This window comes from Anoplopoma fimbria, chromosome 2 (genome assembly GCF_027596085.1).
Source record: "Anoplopoma fimbria isolate UVic2021 breed Golden Eagle Sablefish chromosome 2, Afim_UVic_2022, whole genome shotgun sequence".
NCBI lineage: Eukaryota > Metazoa > Chordata > Actinopteri > Perciformes > Anoplopomatidae > Anoplopoma > Anoplopoma fimbria.
Window position 1 is genome coordinate 29,027,951 of NC_072450.1, and position 19,509 is coordinate 29,047,459.

General features: G+C 42.1%; 1 protein-coding gene across 1 annotated transcript in view; it reads right to left on the bottom strand.

Moving 5' to 3' along the window:
- si:ch211-186j3.6 (neural-cadherin) overlaps positions 1-19,509 on the bottom strand; it is a 238,052-nt gene that overhangs the window by 148,956 nt on the left and 69,587 nt on the right. The window contains 6 exon segments of the mRNA XM_054614523.1: positions 7,532-7,718; positions 8,064-8,191; positions 12,984-13,233; positions 15,557-15,724; positions 17,971-18,143; positions 18,820-18,990. Of these exon segments, the coding sequence (XP_054470498.1) occupies positions 7,532-7,718; positions 8,064-8,191; positions 12,984-13,233; positions 15,557-15,724; positions 17,971-18,143; positions 18,820-18,990 (1,077 nt within the window).

The following is a 19,509-nucleotide window of genomic DNA, read 5'->3' on the forward strand; positions in this document are numbered from 1 at the left end:
GAGTGCATATCTCACAAAACCGACACACAGCCAACGTTCCATCTAGCGCAGACCATGGACCCTGACATTTCCAAGGGGTAGAACTGTATTTACGGACAGTGCATTGACCACACAGAATAAGGCCCCTGACACAGCCAATGATGAGTTTAAGTGTGTGCGGACCAAAGTTGGATGGTCTCTTCCCTCCTTTTGGAGGTTTGAGAGATGCACTCACAAAGCCATCCGGCAAGGCCTTCCTTTGATAGGGATTTACTGGCTTAACCATACCCGAAAAAGCAGTTAACTTTGCATGGGGTGGAGGAAAAGAGCATCCGGATGTATAACCTTGACTTGAAAGAACGCCATAAGTTCTTGGGATCCAAAGAGGGATATGGACTGAGCGTAGCTCGGTTATGATCAAGACAAGGTCACATGGTTAAAAAATGCATTTATTGCCATTGTACAACAGGGCTGCACAACATCATACATAGTCCCGTTTTGCTACAGAAGAAGAACACACAAAAAAACATTGTTTAAAACGTGGAGGGAGGACGATTTCCCATGAAAGAAAGAAAAAATGAAAGAAGCTGCTCTGAAATCTGGTGGTACGGCAACTGATACTTCTTTATCTCTTGCCAGATGGCAGCAGGGTGAACTGGCTGTGGCTGAGTCGGGAATTGTATTTCAATATCCTTTGAGCTTTCTTCACCTGGATGGAGATGCGTGATGACCATGTCAGGTTGTTTGTTATGCTGATTCTTAGGTACTTAAGTTGTTCGAATGTTCCACCTCCGCTGCATTCATGTAGACAGGGGTACATGTCTTTGCCCCCTTTTTTCTAAATCAACAATCAGCTCCTTGGTTTTACTGGCGTTGAGCAGCAGGTTGTTCTCTGAGCAAAACTCTCCAAGATTGTCAATGTGATCTCTATATGACTTCTCATTGTTGTATGTAATGCGACCGATGATGGTGGTATCATCTGCAAACGTCATAAAAGAGTGCTCTTCATGTTTAGGGTAGCAGTCGTGGGTGTACAGCGTGAACAGGAGGGGGCTGAGCACACAGCCCTGGGGGACTCCGGTGTTCAACACTGGAGTGGAGGAGGTGTGGCTGTCATTACAAACTCCCTATGGTCTGCTTGTACAGAAGTCTAATAACCAGTTGCGTGAGAGGAGTGAGGTATTCGAGCCCAGAGTGCTAAGTTTCAAGGGGGAGACTGTGTTGAATGCTGAGCTGAAATCAACAAACAACATTTATTTTTCAAGATGTGTAAGGGTTGAGTGGAGAGCAATGGAGGCGGCAACCTCTGTGGATATATTGGCTCTGTATGTAAACAGGTAAGGGGCCAAGATGGCTGGGCTCGCTGTTTTTAATGTGCTGGAGAATCAGTTTCTTAAGCACTTTATCGGAATGGGGTAAAGTGCCACAGGGGGGTAGTCATTTGGTTCGGACACTGCAGACGTTTTAGGTACAGGGTTTATGGTGCCTGTCTTGAAGCAGGTGGTAACACTTGACTGTGACAGTGATGTGTTGAAAACATATTAGTGATGACATCAGTTAGCTGGTAGGCATATATTCTTAGTACACAATCAGGGTTATTCTCACTTCACTGTGGATACTGACAGTGGCTGGACCTCTGGAGGAGGGTAGGACTTGACAGCTGACTCTTTGTTGAGGAGATCAAAGCGAGCATAAAAGGGGTTCAGCTTATCTGGCAATGTGACCTCACACATGATGGGGGCACTCCTGCTTTTCAAGCCTGTGACATTCTGGATTGTCTGCCACATATCTTTAGTGTTGTTGGTGTTTTGGCTCTCACCAGCCACTCTTGACGCCTCCATTATGCCTCCTTGATGCCAGCTTGCAGTCTTGCTCTTGCGAAGCTGTATGCTTCCTTGTCACCTGTCTGAAAGGCAGCTTTTGTGTCTCCAGATAGCGCCTTCACCTCTCCATTCAACCAGGCTTTCTGGTCTGGGAGCGATTTTATGGTCTGTATCAGCGCATAATCAACACATTTGCTGATATAATATGAAACAATGGTGTATATTCCTCCAGATTGATGTAGTTCTCCTGGGTGGCGGCATCCCTGAACATGCGCCGGTCTTTACATTCAAAAGAGTCCTGTAGAGCTGTCTACGCTTGCCGTATTGCAGCAGAAGTAGGACAATATGATCTGATTGTCCAATGTTGGGCAGTGGAAGGGCTTTTCAGCTGCCAGGAATATTTGTATAAATTTGGTCCAGTGTATTGTTTCCTCTTGTGGTAATGTGGACATGCTGTTGGAAATAATGTGAAACAGATCTCATGTTTGTTTTATTAAAACCCCAGCTATGTGTTTGCTGATAACCTCACTACAAAACTTCAGTGCATATTTCAGGAGGAATGTAAAGAGAAGCAACAAAAACACTGCTGAACCCCCTGGTCAGATAACATCTTGTAGACATCTTAGCATTAAAAATTCGACATCATGGAAACATTGTCTATCTACTTAAACTAAGTTTGAGCACCAAGCATCATTGATGTGAACCCCTTTTCTTACCGGAGTCTTGCTCTTTGATCCAGAATGCATGATGAAATCAGGTTTCTGTAAAGATGTGTGCACAACTGTCTCCCTTGCTGAGTTAGCGTCCTATTTCATTCATTTCATTTTCCAGAGAACATCAGCTAGGAGCAGGATGGGGAGTTGAATAACCTTGGGTCCCAGCTGCTTGGATCTCATCCCAGCTCTCTTCCCTCTTTTCCTGGGCCGGTCACAACGCTTTCGATGGCGTTTGGTTTGGCTGGATTGGCTGAGTGGTCTGAACTATGTTCTTTCCCGACTTTGATTAGTTTTTCCAGCATGCAACTGGTGTGCACCCTTGGGTGGTTGCTGCATATGCTTATATCGGTTGCATGAGACAGCCCTTTATCCACCAAAAAATGCAAAAAGGAGAAAATTAAACAAGCTGCACAGGACAGGGGATCCAGCCTCCTTTCCTTGCACCTACATTGGAACCCTGACCACTCGGCCTTGTAACAGGCAATGGTAACTACCCAACCTGTAAAGACAGTCCAGCATTCCTCAACCTGTACCTCTCAGGAGATAGGGCCTACAACCAAGGCTCTTCGCTGTTCTCAACAGGCCAGTGGACCAAACTCCACCCTCCCTGTTGAGTAAACCACCACGATGCGTTCGGTCCTCAACATCGCGTGCTTCCCAGGTATCAAGGGTCTTAAGTGCTGGAAGACCAAGTACACTGTCTGTAGTTAAATGAGGTCACACACCACCCAATCCTGTCCCAAGGCAGGTCCCCCCCCAACCTGTCAGGGACGCATCTGTGAACGCCGTAGTGAAGGCCCCTCAAATACTCCGCCTGCTGGTGTGGCAGGGGGCCACTCTCCCTACGGTTAATGGCGAAGCTCGACTTGGTTCTGTGCAAACAAGTTGGGTTTCAGCTGGGGCAGAGGTATGTCTGATGTGGACTTCTGTAAGAAGCTGGTGTGGTAGACACTGATGCAATAAGGTCGTTATCTGAAGACAAAGCAGGTGTCTCTGCAGGGATGACCAGAGGCAGCAGCTTAGTGTTGCCGGCTGGCACGGGGATCTTGACATTGTCGATCTCAAGCACACACACCATCTTGCAGCGAAGCATCACATCAAAGCGTCCGAGGTGATCCCCCTACTGCTGGGGTTGAATCTTGGCCAGCCCTCAGCAGGCTGATGTCATTCATTTGCCATTTTGACAAGCTGTTTTTATAACTTATGAGAACAGATATTTTGACGACCTGTCTTTTAACAACTCTATCTTACTCATTCCTATGAAGTGTGGGCAACAAGTGGTTGTTGGTCCAGTTGAATAGGAGATGAGGTTTTGCTCTGTGTTGCATTGTTACTTTTCACCTGCCCAGGGACTGCTGATGGAAATTAGTAGCTGTAGCTGTATCTGGTACAAAGCGTAGCTTCTCTGTCTTGAGATGAATTGTATTGTTGTACATGGTCCCAGATATAAACCAATTTAATAAACTAAACTAAACCAAACTAAACTGAGTTAATCCGTCGACAGACAGATACACACACGCAACACACAACTTTAAGCATGATCACCAAAGACGAAGAAGTAGTAACCATGAGGACTGCCACCAGAGGCAAGGCCATAATGTTTGTAGGGGAACGTGTTTCCAACAGTGGAGGGAAATAAATACAATCTTTCATCTTAGTTTGTTTTAGTACTGAGGTTCACCAGTAGCTAAAATTAGATGTGCTAGTACTTGATGCTTCGGGGTATCTGAAAAACTCAAGCTTTGGTCACCAGTATCTTGTAAAGATTTAAAGACTGCGACCATTAAATAGCCAAAAGTATTTATTAATTGGAGATCAGAGCTATTAGAGGAGAATTTCATCAGCTGTAACAAGAGGAAGCTGAATAAGATGGGCCAAACAACACCCTGTGATTAAGGAGTGTAAAGTGTAAATGGACTTGTTCTTGTACAGGGCTTTTCTAGTCCAATTTATTGTTGAGTAATATTCAGTCACACCACACTGAAACGATTTCCCTGTGAAAACCGTAATATCAGAGATTGAAAACAGTGTCATTTGCGTTGAATTAGTCAATTTGCCTGTCACCCATCCATCATCATGCAACCTCATTCAATATTCATAACTGGAATTTTTTTTTTTTTAAATGACTCACACAGCTTCAGTGCAGTCTCTTAGTCTCTGCTCTGCTTAATATTTAACTTCTGTTTACATTGCCAAAAATGCCGTAGTGAGCCAAACCTAGAGACTTAATAATTAATTATTGTTAATAATCTATGATCTTAGTTATTAAAAATATATCCTGGGCTGTCTTGCTGTCTATTCAACACCTCTCTCCATCCACCCATCTGTCTACAACATCTGTTGGTTTCTCTGTGTCTCTCTATTCTACTGTTGGAGCATGTATGCATTTCATCTGGCAGCAAATGAGAGAGAAATGGAGAGATGGAGCGTGAGAGAGAGCGACTGAAAGAGAAGGATGGCCTTTGGTCGTTCAGCAGGGAGAGATGAGCAGATGTGGGGAAAGAGACAGAAAGAGGAAAACAGAGATTATTCTAGCCTTGAATGGAGATTAGGAGCCTTAAAAGAAGTCCACAGAGCAGCTGTTATGGCTCTCCCCTTTTATGCTTGTCCTCTTTTTCAATCAGTTGAACAGCCACCACCATCATTATATAAACTGGATTACAAATCTAATATCAACAGAATCAAAAGTTTTACATGAAAGCTACAGATTCAGTTACCGGTATATTTTATATCTTGTTTCAATTGAAGTGCTACAGCTGATCCTATCTTATAAAAAACTTCACATAAGTAATATAAAAGTCTGGACATTTTTCACCTGGGGGGGCAGTTAATCGCATTCATCCGTAATCTCGCTAAAATAGAATGTTATTTTTAAATCGCAAAAGCTAGGGTTTTTAAAAAAAATTTTTTAAATCCAACACAATCTTACCAACCACAAGGTCAGAACGCTGCCCTGCACTTCATGTGACATATGGGAATGAGATTAGAAGCAAGCTTTGATGCATTCCACTTGTTTGCATGTCACATTGTAGAGTAGCTTCTTCGAGGAAAAGCTCAGTGCGAGTGTGGGCGTAGTGAGAGAGAGAGAGAGAGAGAGAGAGAGAGAGAGAGAGAGAGAGAGAAAGTGGATGCGCTCAAAGCAGACTGGTGTTTGCTATTGGAGCGGAGAGGAAATTGGCAGTAAATGGTGGAAGTAAATGTACAGTGTAAGTTTTTTTTGTGTCCATGAATAAATGCTGCAGGCTAATCAAGAGCCAAGAAGAGTTCCCGTGTCATGATGATTATGTTACATGTGAACCAGGCGTGAATTCACAAGTTATTATATTCTACTTTGATTGGAGGTTTTTAAAATTCAATAGCTGAGTTAAAAATATGTTATTCATATCAATACATGGATCAATTTATCGTAGGTCTGGCCTACATGAAGGACCAGCCTTTTGTGTTGACTATATCTAATGTTGTGTTGGTTATACAAAATAATGATTTCTTGCTTGTGCATAGCGAACACTAGAGAAGAAAAAAAATGTCTTACTGTATCCCAATTGTAGTATTGGTCCAAAAGAAATCGCAAATTGATTTGATGATCCTTGGTTATATATGTTTGGACTAGGGCTCAGTATTTTTTCCTTATATGCAGTTGCATTGGTAGAAACGACATTCAATATGATTGCTTCAACTTCTGAATGAAAATATATTTTCTTAATCGACTGCAGTATTACTGGATACATTATGATGGATGGACAGCCCTTCAAATATGTGGCCTCAATGCTAGGGGGTGCATACATTCAAGCATACAGCAGTGCAATCTCTATTTACAAGCATTTGCAATATATAGTGTTGAACTGAAGAGCTCACGGACTTGTAATATGGCAATGTCTAAGGACATCATGTTCTCTGCAAGATTTGCCGAGGTTGAGAGCAACAAGAGTTCAGCAGCAGGCCACGCAAGCTCACAGAACCGGAGCGACTCACTGCAGAGTTCCAAACTGCCCCCAAAGGAAACATTAGCACAAGCGTGGTTTGTGGGCAATCTCATGGCATTGGGTTTACTTGGCTGAGAAGTGGCTCACAATCCTGAGTGCAGGCATGTGAGACGGCAAGCACTGGGTGGACAGGTGTAAGGCACACCGTGACTGGACTCTTGAGCACTACAAATGTCTAAGATGCAGTGATGGATCATGCTTCACTTATTGGAAAGCTAGGTTTGGCATAATTGTGTCAGGAGAACACTACCTGGCTGAATGCACAGAGCCAACTCTTTGGTGTGGGACAAATACTGATCTGGGGCTGTTTTATGGGAAATCTTCATGTGTCAGCATACAATGATCTAATAGACAATGTTGTTATTACAGCTCTCTAGCCACAGTTTGGGGAAGTATCTTTCCTTTCATGACACTGTGCACATGCCCACAAATGTTTTTTTTGTTTGTAAGGAACATGAAATCAACCCCATGCAATACATTTGGAACGAAGCAAAACGTCGATGTGCAAGCCAAGCTGTATCACCTAACATCAGCTGCCGACCAAACTAATGTTACTGTGGCTGAATGGCAGCAAATCCCTAAAGACAGGTCCAGAATCAGGTGGGGAAACTTTCCTAGAAGCTGTTCCAGCAGCAGTTTATAAAGATGTTCAACACATCACTATAGGTGTGATGTTCAGGTGTCCACCTACTTTGTGGACTACAGAAGAGGCTGACGTTTGTTGTAAGATATTGTCACATAAAGGTCAGGTAACAATCTCTTGGGGAATTGAATTAGTACCTTTGTTTTATAATCATAATACATAGTGTTCCACCTCTATGTACTGCAGCTTCTTTTTTCCCCTGACAGCTATAACACAGTGACAGTTCAATTTGGCTCATTTCATGACAGCTTTTTCAATTGCTGTTATTGAGACATTTCTTGGCAAGATGTAACAGTAATGGAAAAACTGCAAAAAAATAACAGTGAAATCAGAACGCAACCATCAATTCAGTCGCAGGCTGATCTTTTCAACGTCCGTCTCACTTACCAGAGTTGGGCTGTCCATGTTTGCCGGGTCGTGCCGACTCCCAGCCATCCACAGACTGAACCTCCAAAAGGTAGGAGCTCTTGGTCTCACGGTCAAACACAGTCTCCGAGTAGATGAACCCCAGCTCTGGATCAATACGGAAGTACTGGTGGTCTCCACTGCGATCCTCCAGCAGGGAGTAGGAGATCTGAGCGGTGGGGGGTTAAGGCAGAAAAAAATTATACAAAGAGACAGGTGCTACAACACAGTTAAACAGCTAATTTACACAGCAAGGTAGAACATGTTTACGATAATCAAAAACAGAGGGAGACTGCAATGATTGAGTGTATGTATTCAAAGGGAACAGAGTAAACATCTCTTTCAACTGTTCGTGCTGATCAGAAGACACATCAGAGTGTGTGTGTGTGTGTGTGTGTGTGTGTGTGTGTGTGTGTGTGTGTGTGTGTGTGTGTGTGTGTGTGTGTGTGTGTGTGTGTGTGTGTGTGTGTGTGTGTGTGTGTGTGTGTGTGTGAGTGTGCGTGAGGGTTTTTACCTTGCCATTGAGACCCAAGTCGAGATCATTGGCTGAAACCTGGAAAACCAAAGTTCCAGTTTCTGCCCCTTCAGTGACTGACGCCTCGTAGATGGAGGAAGTGAAAAATGGGACGTTGTCATTTACATCTAGAGAAGGAAGGAAACAGGAAGAGAGAGTGTGTTTAGGGTTTTATTTTTTTGCATTGTATGTGTGGTGGTACATTGTATGTAGAAACGTCTCAGATGATTGATATGCTGTTTGCAAAGCCCAAATTGGCAGCAGCGCCGGCTGGAAGCATCCATCTAGCCATCTCCAAACCTGCTTATTAACAACAAGTGGCTGTTATTAGCATACATATAACAACAAGTGGCTGTTATTAGCATACATATAACAACAAGTGGCTGTTATTAGCATACATATAAACGAGAAGATGTTATTCTTTAAAAAACATTAATACGCCAAGACGTAACTCTTATTTTACAAATAGAAAGACAGAGTGATAAAGCTCCCAATATTTGTTTGAGCACAATCTTGGATAGTCAAAGGATATGTATTATGTCTAGTGCCCTGCAGCCTTTTCAATCTGTTTAGCCCCATTTGACATCTCATGCATAGAATTTAAGGCTTATTGCAGTTCAATTAGCATATCTCAATTATTGCATAACACTTATTTGCAACTTATCCCAAATGACTTCACCCCTTAGTTCATATGTCTAAATTTCTTTCCAAAAGCCTGTGGCATTTAGACCAGAATGCATGGTTTCTGGGTAATGCCAAATGCAGTTTAGTGGCATATTTATCTGTCTGCACTTCATTGACCTCTATTGCATTTTGGAATTCAATTATAGATCCTGTTAATTACATTTAACATACCTGATATATTTCTCATTGTTTAACTCTGTATTATGTAACTACACTCTTCAGGAGTGCTGACAGAAGCTTTTAGAAGTGCTGGCTCAAAACAAAATGGGGGTTTGTGGTTCTACAGCTTCAGCTCCAATACAAAGGAATAGCATTCACCTTAGAAGACGAAGCAGTGTGGAACACATTTTGAAAAGGTTATTTGTAGTTGGAATTTATTACTAAATTGAGTATTTTCTTCTATTGAACGTTAATTTTGTATTATTGTCATTTTGAATTGCTACCATTTGTAACCTTTAGTTTCTACTACTACTACTACTACTACTACTACTACTACTACTACTACTACTACTACTACCTCAAACTTCTACTGCTCCCTTTTGACAGAATGCAATGAAACTTCATTCGAAAGGAACTGCATTGGCAAATCAAATATGTGTGAAGCCTCATTTCTCCTGTTTACCTTGTAATCATAGTAACAAAAGAAAAAATACAATATATTTGGGATATCTGTCCAGGTAGGGAAATCCGTGCCTCAGAATAGGGCTGGGCAAATTTTCAATATGATAATTTTTGGTCTTTCAATGGATTCATGTCATGATCAGTCCTCCTTATGATGTTGCATTGAAGCATCCTGGACTTGGGTAGATTTTGGACCGACATGAAGAAGAAAGCTTGCAGCGTTTGAAATAAAAGGAGTGAAAATACATCCCATTCAGGAACCATTAAGGTCTCTCAGGGGACATGATATGAGTTCATCCTAGTTTTCAACATTTAACTTTTTTTTTCATGAGATATATCAATCCTGAAAACAGGAACATTGCAAGGGATCAGCATGAGCATCATGGTGGCTCCCTCTTCAGCTTATTAATTGAACCCACAAATTTACTGTAGCCCTGACAACTGACATATCAATGTATTTACGTTATATGTTTTTTTTCTCTCTAACAAGAAAATAGCAAAAAAATCAAGTTTGGTAACTCGATGAAGTAGCACGGGATCATGGGAGTTGTCATTGCTGTTACTGCAGTCAGCATCTCCCGGTTAGGATTCCTTAAGTGTATTGCTCAGGAGGTTTTTACCAGTAGATGTATTTTGTTTCACTGACACTGTTTGGCGGACAACGGACTTCCTAGAGTGGCTGCCACTAAAGTTTGGTCCGCTTGTTTCTCTGATAACTTCAGATCTAGGCGTTCAGGAGGTTTTTTTCTGGGATTCGCCAAACTATCCACAGAGGTCTCCTCCTCTCCGAAACAAATGGCCCCCGTGATTAAAAAAACATTAAAACACTGAATAAAGCAGTTTGGCGTTGTTTTCTGTTGTTGTGCGACAGACACACATTCGCTCAGCTTGTTCCTCGATGAAGTTCCAATATTTCCCCAACGTCACGGTACTGGGCACCAAAAAGTCAAATCGACAAGTGGCCAACTGAAACGCACTGTTACCTTGATTAAAATGACCTATTTCTCCGGGTTTGAAAGTTGGAAACAGTTAATGAAAGTACACATCTCGACAAAGAAATGTAAACATGTGCCCAGTCGTTTTCTGACAAAAGTTACATAATATACCTCCAGATTATCCTGATTATTGCTGTTATTCTTCCTGGCCCTTTTGGTTTCAAGAGGGTCAAAGCATGCCAATTCAGGCCATATAATAATGGACACAAAATGTCCCTTAGCCTAGTTAGCAGTTACCTTTAGCCATGACAAGAGAGAAGACAGAGAGTTATATTATTCAGAGAGATGAAGCAGATAGTACCATGAACCAGTGAGATGGGCCATGAGCGCCAAAGTTTGCCTGAAAAGTAGAAGCCACATTTTCACATAGTTAATTTAGGATCAAATGCTTTACAGAAACGACTTGAATAGAGCAACACATTACATCTAATGCTGCTTCATGTGCCATTTCTCCTTCCCTTTCTTCTGAGCAAATGTCTTAATCCATAAATTAAAAATGGGGCCTTAAATCCATTAAAGACCTCCCTCTCTTCCTCAGCCTCTGGAGGAGTCAAAGAGCTTTATTATTAAGACAGATAAGCAAGAGGAGGAACACAGAGACGAGCAAGAGAAGGGAGAGGGTCTGCGTGAATTAATTATTTCTCACTGGATTAAGACCAACTTGATGGAATGGGGTGTGTGTGCATGTGAGTGTGTACGTTACAAGGGGATTAGATGCAGGGGAGCCTTGGGCATGTGGGGTAGGCCGTGTTATTTTGAGGAGCAAGGTCAGAGAATAGCAAACACCACCGTGTTTAGCAGTGCTGATGGTGAGTTAAGCCTAGCTACAATGAGCACAGAGTTCAACGAAACAGTTACACACCGGGGGCGTGGCGGATAAAAAAAGGCATGGAAATACTCCGCTGCAAATAGTATGCATCAAAACTATGCATACCAGCAGCAATGCAAATTTGGGACATTTTTTTTCCAATGAGAGGTTGGAATTGGTTTCGAACAGGCTACCGGGGATTCCATTAACCCAGAGCAGGATCTGGCACTCTGTCTGAATCAAACTGTATATTGTATAGACTCAGCTGCTGTAGACTATTTTATTGAGTTTCCTTTTTCCTGAACACATTTTTCATGTGTTGAAAATGGCTCAACAGGCCTCTGTTTTATATCAGCCCTGAATCCTTCAAGGCCAACGCTGACGTAGAGTGGACGGTTTGGGACATATCTATTCCATGAAATTCATATATAAAATAGAAAATGCCTTCTATTCAGAGGCCGGGGGATGTCACCGAGCAACTCCTGCATCACACATCCATGGTTGGTGGTTTATGATGGTCTAAGAATTTAGTTAATTGTTGTCACAGCAACAAAATCTTCACTCTTCAACATGATAAAGCAGATTTTTGAACCAGCTGTCATTACCTTACTGCCAGCTAGGCAGAATAAAGCTCTGTTTGTCATGAAACTTACAAATACTACATTGAAAGTCTTTTTTCTTTTAGACTACTGACTCCTTTTACAGCCCTTTGAAGGCATCAGGTATCCGTTTCATCCGTGGTTTCTAACTGCAGTGATGATGTCACTGTCAAGCCACAATTAAGCACAGCAAACACGCAGATCAATCGTTGTGCAACCAACAACAGGGTGTTGGAAATTAGCCACGGAAGTTTCATCTGCACGTCGACAGTTCACACAGCTCAACAAAAAATGTCTGTATGTTAAAGATTTATTAATTTTTGTTTTTTTTCCTAAATGTAAATTAATCAAAATACACAAACTGTTATAGATCTAGTACGAACCAAAACACATTAGGTGATAAGGCTGAAAATGAATAATGTGTCAGTCACATGCTCTGGGAATGCACTTCTGTAAAATATGAACGGCTAGTCCTTAAAAGGGTCCTGCATTCAGTCTTTGAATAAACATGGAGGCTGATGCTGCCCTTGTTTTTGTTATTTATATTCTTAAAAGTCCATTAAGCCCATCTTGTGATTTAAACGGGGAAATCTTTTCTCTTCCTCCATTAGCTGTAGCTCAGCCGTCAAAATAATCATCAACTCGTCGTCTGTTCTTGCAACCGTAAACAGTCATACAGCTGGTCAGTGGCCTTTATCACTAAACCTTTTACTTCATTAAAATAATGAAACATTAAATACTTGTTTGTATCAATTAATCAATGTTCATCTGTCATTCCAAACTTTTCTGTCTCTTCTCAATCATTTCTGTGTTCATCCAAAATACATTTTGTGTGTCTTTGACTTTTCTTCACAACACTGTCTTCTTTCTTATCACCTATCACTGTATTTAAGAGAGTAAATCACCTACATCCTCTTGATTCGAGTATACACTTTAGTATAAAGTAGAATGTACCGTTAATGTGAGAACCTTTGATTTCACATTTATTAATGAAATAAAAATAATGCTATGTTAAATGTTATCATGGAACAGCATTAAGTGTTAGGTAAAGTTACTGTGTGCAAACATAATGCACATGAAAAGCCGAACTATTACACAGGAACACATTAGTGCTAGGAGACAACGAATGGTAACGTATGGTGGAGGAATGAATGACTTTTGAGGATCGGTAAAACAGCTTAAAATAAAACGAATACAACTCAAAAAGGCTCACCTGTGACATTGATATAAACCGTGGTGAAGGCCGCCAATGGTACAGCGGCAACATTCTGAGCTCGAACCCGCAGCATGAAGTTCCTGGTGGTCTCGTAGTCCAGGGGCTCCGCCACAAGGATGGAGGCAGAACCGTCCTCTCGGTTGGGGGTCAAGTAGAAGCGGACTGGCATGTTGGTCTCGGGGACCATGCCGTCCTCCAGGTTGTAGGTCACCCTGGGGTCCCCCAGAGGGGAGGTGGCTTTGATGTTCTGTTTGGAACAAAGAAGGGGATTCAAGGTCACATTTCAATACAATAAGATATCTGGCTCATTTAACCTGCATACCACTGTGGCACTTTTAATAATGGACTAGAACCAGTTGTTGTAGAGGGCATGATGTAACATGACATATAAATGACAGATACTGTGTTTCCTATTAGTCATCTTATCCAATAATTGAAGAAAACTTGATCATGTGAGAAGGGAAATTACTTCTCATTTTCTCACTTTTGGAATAAATGAAGTCACTTTCTGGTGAACCAAATATTCAAAACGGCAATTGACAGAAATTTTACATGTTTCCAATTATCAATTTGGAGAGCTGGAAAGAATGCTGAATGCTGGCAATGATCCTAGGACAGGAACAGAAACAAGGGCAGCAGCTGCTGAGCTTTAATTAAAGTGCGCATTGTGAATGGCAGAAAATGATGTGTTTTATAGCATGATAATGAACACTAAAATATTAAGGCAGTCAGTCCTAAACTGTTGGACGAGATGACAATCAAGCGCTGAAATCCTGGGGGATCAAAGGGAAACACTAACCCTGTTCTTCATTCTGCATTCTCCATAAACTAATTAAGGAGAGGTCTTTCACAGCTGATCCCATATACACCCCAATTAAAATCAATGAATGCCATCTCGGACGTGATGTGGCTTCCTTATGGGTGACCTGGCTGTACATACATTCAACCTGCGATGCGTAGCATTTACAATAATGAGACACCCCATCAGGCATGCAGAACTGACACACATGCCCGACTAGTGCGTGTGCTGATTCCGGCCATAAAAAGCTCAAGTTTCCATGGTAGGGCTGTTACGACCCACCGAGAGTCATTGCAGCTTTGCACAAAAGCCAAATCAACACTGCACTACCGTTTCGATTAATACAGTGTACTGTGGGGAACGCACTCTGTCTCTTTCCCCCTCGCACTATCAGTGCACCTCACACACACACAAAGTAACATGTTCACACACACACACACGCATTCTCATGTAAAGTACTCTCCTGTCTTTTCATTTCCATCTCTCGGTTTGAAATATTCATCAGCAACTTTAATGGACTTAATTGCTTTCAAGAGATCCTTGGAAAATTCTGTTAATTAGTTGAAACAGTGTAGTGGCAGTAAAAGGCAATGCCTTTGTAAAATGCACTTGACAGGATACATCATAACGGCACATGTAATGCAGATTTATCAATGGAATTAAGGCCGTTTCTGAATGTCTGCATTTTTCTATAGATGCGGTTCCTAAACCTGTAGCTCATCCCACACATGTGTAACACAATTACTCTTTTGTTGCTGATGAATTACTTGGATTTACTGAACGCTCGATATTTAAAATCAAATGTGCTTAAAGGGAAGATTTGCCACCTTTTACGTGGATTGTATAATCAGTGTTGACAGTAAATGTAGTCCATTGAAAGATTACATTTCTCAGTGTGTTCTTCCTGCATTTTGCGCCGTCAATTGATGTGACAGTGACGTAGTTGGAGGAGAGGAAGAACTACAATTGATTTTTTTTTTCCTAATCGGTCGTGCACCAATTACAGCCCATGATCTCTACAAGGCGGCCTATTTAAATATGAATCCCTCCTCACTGATCCCTGCTCAACCAATGCTGCTACACATCCCAGTTCTGCCCCCTCCAACTTTCTAGTTCAACATGCATAGCGGCAAGGTTGAAATAGTATTCAATGTCTTGCTTTGGGGCCACTTGTGTACACCCACAGGGTGTTGTGCTCGCTGTTTCGGCTTTGCATGCTGCTTGGCGATCCGGTGAGCTTTTTTTAAGAGCATAACTGTATTTCCATTTGTTGCAATAAATGGTTAAATCTATGACAAGAGTGTTCCTGACTGGAGCCTAAAAATGTATCTGCATGCAAACACCAGTGTTTTTTTTGTCCTTTGCCTTCGAGTAATTAATTTATCTATTCCATAGTTCTTTCTGTTATTGAATTTGGTATAACACTGCAGCAGAGTAGCTGCACTATAATTCTATTTTTGCTTTATTAGTATTGCTTTGTCTTTTATCCTACTTTAATACATCTTACTTTTTTATTGCGTTTTTAATTTAGCTGTATTTTTTTATTCATTCCTTCACTGTTTCTTCAGTGTTGCTTTCCCAGCTGGGGTTAAGAGCCTTGATCAACTCCAGATGAGCCTGATTCTCTATCCTTTGTTTATAAGATGCTATATGAATACCAATGCCTAGCCTGTTTAGACGTGTTAAAAACGGGCACATAGAAATGCACACACACATGTTTTTGCATCTGCTTCCTCAGACTGTCAACTACCACACCCCCGCCCCAACGTACCACGATGGGTGTGTCTCGGACGGTGTTTTCTGGTATGACCATGCTGTAGCTGTCTTTGTCCCACTGTGGAGGCTGGTTCTTCACGTTAGTGATGGTGACCGCCAGCTCCACCGAACTGCTCCTGTTCCCACCGTCAGTGGCCACGATTTCCCTGGTGATGTAGGTCCTCTGTGGTGAAAAGAGGGTGAGGGATGATCACTTGATGGTGTGTTCTTGTGTTGCAGATCAGTTTGACACAGTGATAGTTCAAGCTTCCTTATAGATAAACATTGTGAAACTAGATCACACAGGTTTCTGCAAGCAATCTGTTTTCTATACTTCTGTGCACCGCTGCATTTGGGTAAAAACAAAACAGATAATTTAACTGATTTGCATGGCCAACTCTGGAGCAGCAGTGTTTGTAACCCTTACAAGAACAATTAGCTTCAGCCACTGCAATCAAGGAAAACCATCTGTTTGAGTAACTAAAGAAAAGATCAGTGCTCCCAGTATGGGTTAACTGGCGTATGCTGGAAAACAAGATTTCAATTTTGTTCATGGCCTTCCTCTTCATGCAACATGTGATGAAGGTCATTTGCAAATTCTGCCCCTTTAAAGTTATTTCAAAATCATGAGATTTTCATAAAGACACTTTTTTAACATTACATTACAGTCATTTAGCAGACGCTTTTATCCAAAGCGACTTACAGGAAGTGTATTCAACATAGGTATTCAAGAGAACTACTAGTCACCAGAAGTCATAAGTGCATCTCCTTTCTTAAACAAGCATCTTAAAGCATAAGCCAGAGCAAAAGTATAGTGCAGAGGCAAATTACTACGAAAACAATAATTGCAACAGACTAATACGAATACAATAAGTGCTACAAACTAATACGAATAGGATAAGTGCAATAAACGAATACGAATACAATAAGTGCAACGAACTGATACGAATACAATAAGTGCTACAAACTAATACGAATAGGATAAGTGCTACGAGGAAGGCTCAGGGTAGTACTTCTTGAAGAGGTGAGTTTTCAGCCTGCGCCGAAAGATGGGCAGCAACTCTGCTGTCCTGACGTCAGTGGGGAGTTCATTCCACCACTGAGGGGCCAGGACAGAAAAAAGCTGTGACCGGGTGGATCGGCCGCAGGGACCTCTGAGCGACGGGGCAACCAGTTGCCCCGAGGCAGCAGAGCGAAGTGGTCGGGCGGGGGTGTAGGGCTTGACCGTGGCCTGGAGATAGGAAGGAGCTGTTCCTTTCACTGCCCTGTAGGCTAGCACCAGAGTCTTAAACTGGATGCGAGCTCTAACAGGGAGCCGGTGTAGAGAACGGAGAAGGGAAGTTGTGTGGGAGAACTTGGGGCGATTGAACACCAGACGTGCTGCAGCTTTCTGGACAAGCTCCAGAGGTCTGATGGCCGACGCCGGGGCTCCGGCAAGTAGAGAGTTGCAGTAGTCCAGGCGGGAGATGACCAGAGCCTGGATGAGCACCTGCGCCGTCTCGTCAGTGAGGAAGGGGCGAATCCTCCTGATGTTGTAGAGGAGGAATCTGCAGGAGCGTGTGACCGATGCAATGTTTGCTGAGAACGACAGGCATCACCACGGCATCATCAATGGTGATGGACAGGTCTCGGTGCGGGCAACCCTTCCCCGGGAGGAACAGTAGCTCGGTTTTGTCCAGGTTGAGCTTCATCTGAGTTGCATTTAAAAAAACATTTTTGGGACTTTTTAAATTCAATATTTGCTCTTAGAAATGAACCCAACCAAGATTATCATATTGGCAAGGTTGAAAGAAATGTGTGTATTTTACTTTATGCAGTTGTACTCATTAGTGGAAAAGTTTTGCATCTTTCGAACGTGAATGTGTTCTAGTGCGAACCATTCTCTCTGCAAGGCAAAACACTGGCATGGTGCCCTGTAGTGGTGTAAGATGCAAGGTGCTGAGGATACAGACATTCATTCCTCTTGGCATTGGACGATGGTGAGTTGTTTTGTTGGGGGGGGCTTGATCATTGTGGCATTCATCTGAGGCACAGGCTTGTTTTGCACACAATACGTGGCAATCTCACTCTATTGCTTGTTCATGTTCCCACCTAGATTGTTTTTTTCTCGCTGGTGGTGAAGCAAGGGTTTAGAGGCAGTGAGATGAGGAAAATATCAGCAGTGTTATTTCTCCCGATGCCAAAGAAAAGGCAGTGAGGACACTATCACATATTCAGGCTGACAGTCTGCTACTGGCCGCTGGACTTCAGCAACCCCATTCAAAGCAATAAAATACTTGAATGCATATTTACTGGCTTTTTTGGGCCATGTACAGGGAGAGGTGGCATGTTGTTTTAGTTGCAATCTGAAGTGAATTGCTAGAATGTCATTAGCTCGTACAGTTGCTATATATAACTGCTTTACCTGTTTGTATACAGTTTAGTGTGTACCTGAGAAATGGGCTGGTTGACAAACACCCAGCCGGTCAGGGGGTTGACCCTGAGATACTCCGGCTGTTCACTGGACATGGAGTACATGATGGCTGCGTTGGTGCCAAAGTCATCGTCGTGAGCCGCCACCCGCAAGAAACTGGTCCCGATCATTGTATCCTCACGGAGGAAGTCTAGAGGGGAAGAAAAAGAGGTGTGCTTTATGCCTCAGTGGTTCTGAGAAGCCTTCTATACCGTATTCGTCAGTCATTTCAGGAAACACAAACAAATGAAACAAAAAATTATGGACAACACATTTACACGCATTTAGGAAAAAAAGATGCTGCACTCGAATAAAACAAAAGCTAAATAAGAAACACATTCTTCAAAAACAACCGAACTTGATAACATCACAACAAACATGTCAATGAGCAGCCCTGTCTCCTGCAAACCATGTTCTCATACAATGAAACCAGGAGAAAAAATTCTATGTTGTGGATTACGTTTGCTTTTGACGCATCACAAATAAGTTTCAAAACAGTAGGACATAACAAAATATGAGACACAATCAGTGATGTCTGTTCCGATTCCGATTTTAGTACAAAGTGTTTTATGAAAATTCAAACAACTGATGTGGATACCAGAGGCTTCTTCTTCCATTACTGGGACTCAACTGGTGACGTTTTTGACCATCCATAGGAGGATGTCAGGGTGATAGAAGGGGTCAAATAAACAAGTACTTTTATTACAGTTTATGGTGTGTTTTTGTGTGTTTTTGGTCCACATGCTTGTGTTTTCTTACTGCAAGTTACAGTGGGTTGATTTCTTTCAGTGACTATCACTCACACTTTTACACTAATATCTACTTACACTCATATCGGATGTTCTCAAACTTGGGACTGTTGTCGTTCTGGTCCAGGATCAGGATGTTGAGCTGACAAATGCCAATCAGCGGGTCAGCCGCCTGGTCGGTGGCAGTCACTGTCACTGCATACTCCCGTTGGCGTTCACGATCAAATTTCCTGGCTGTCACAATTACTCCTGGAGACACGGAGATAACGAGTTTGATCAGACAGCTAAATCGTACCAAATGACGCTTAGTCTCATGTCCCCAGAGCATATGCAATTTAACACTAAATATGATTTCCTCTGATTGCCTTGAAGCTACATTTTAAAGACAGTAGAGCAGATGAAGAGCAGAAGAGGAAGGGGAACTGAAGTGATTATCATCAAATCAAAAAAAAATATATATACTTATTCTGTATTTTACAAATTATTCGAACATTAAAAAGATTTCCTGCTCCACTAAAAATTAGAGATGCACCAATACTGATAACGCTCTGCTCTTGACTCAAACAGCCGGATTGGGTATCGGTGACAAAAGGCCAATCTGGGATCGGGTACCACTGTTCTACAAATACCAATTCAGTACATTTATATCTACATATCTATTTGTTATAGTTTATATTCCAAAGTTAAGGGTGATGTTGTCCAGTGAGGCGTACAGCTTACTAATCAAACACTGCTCTCAGATTGGGACTCTGTATGGTATACATTACA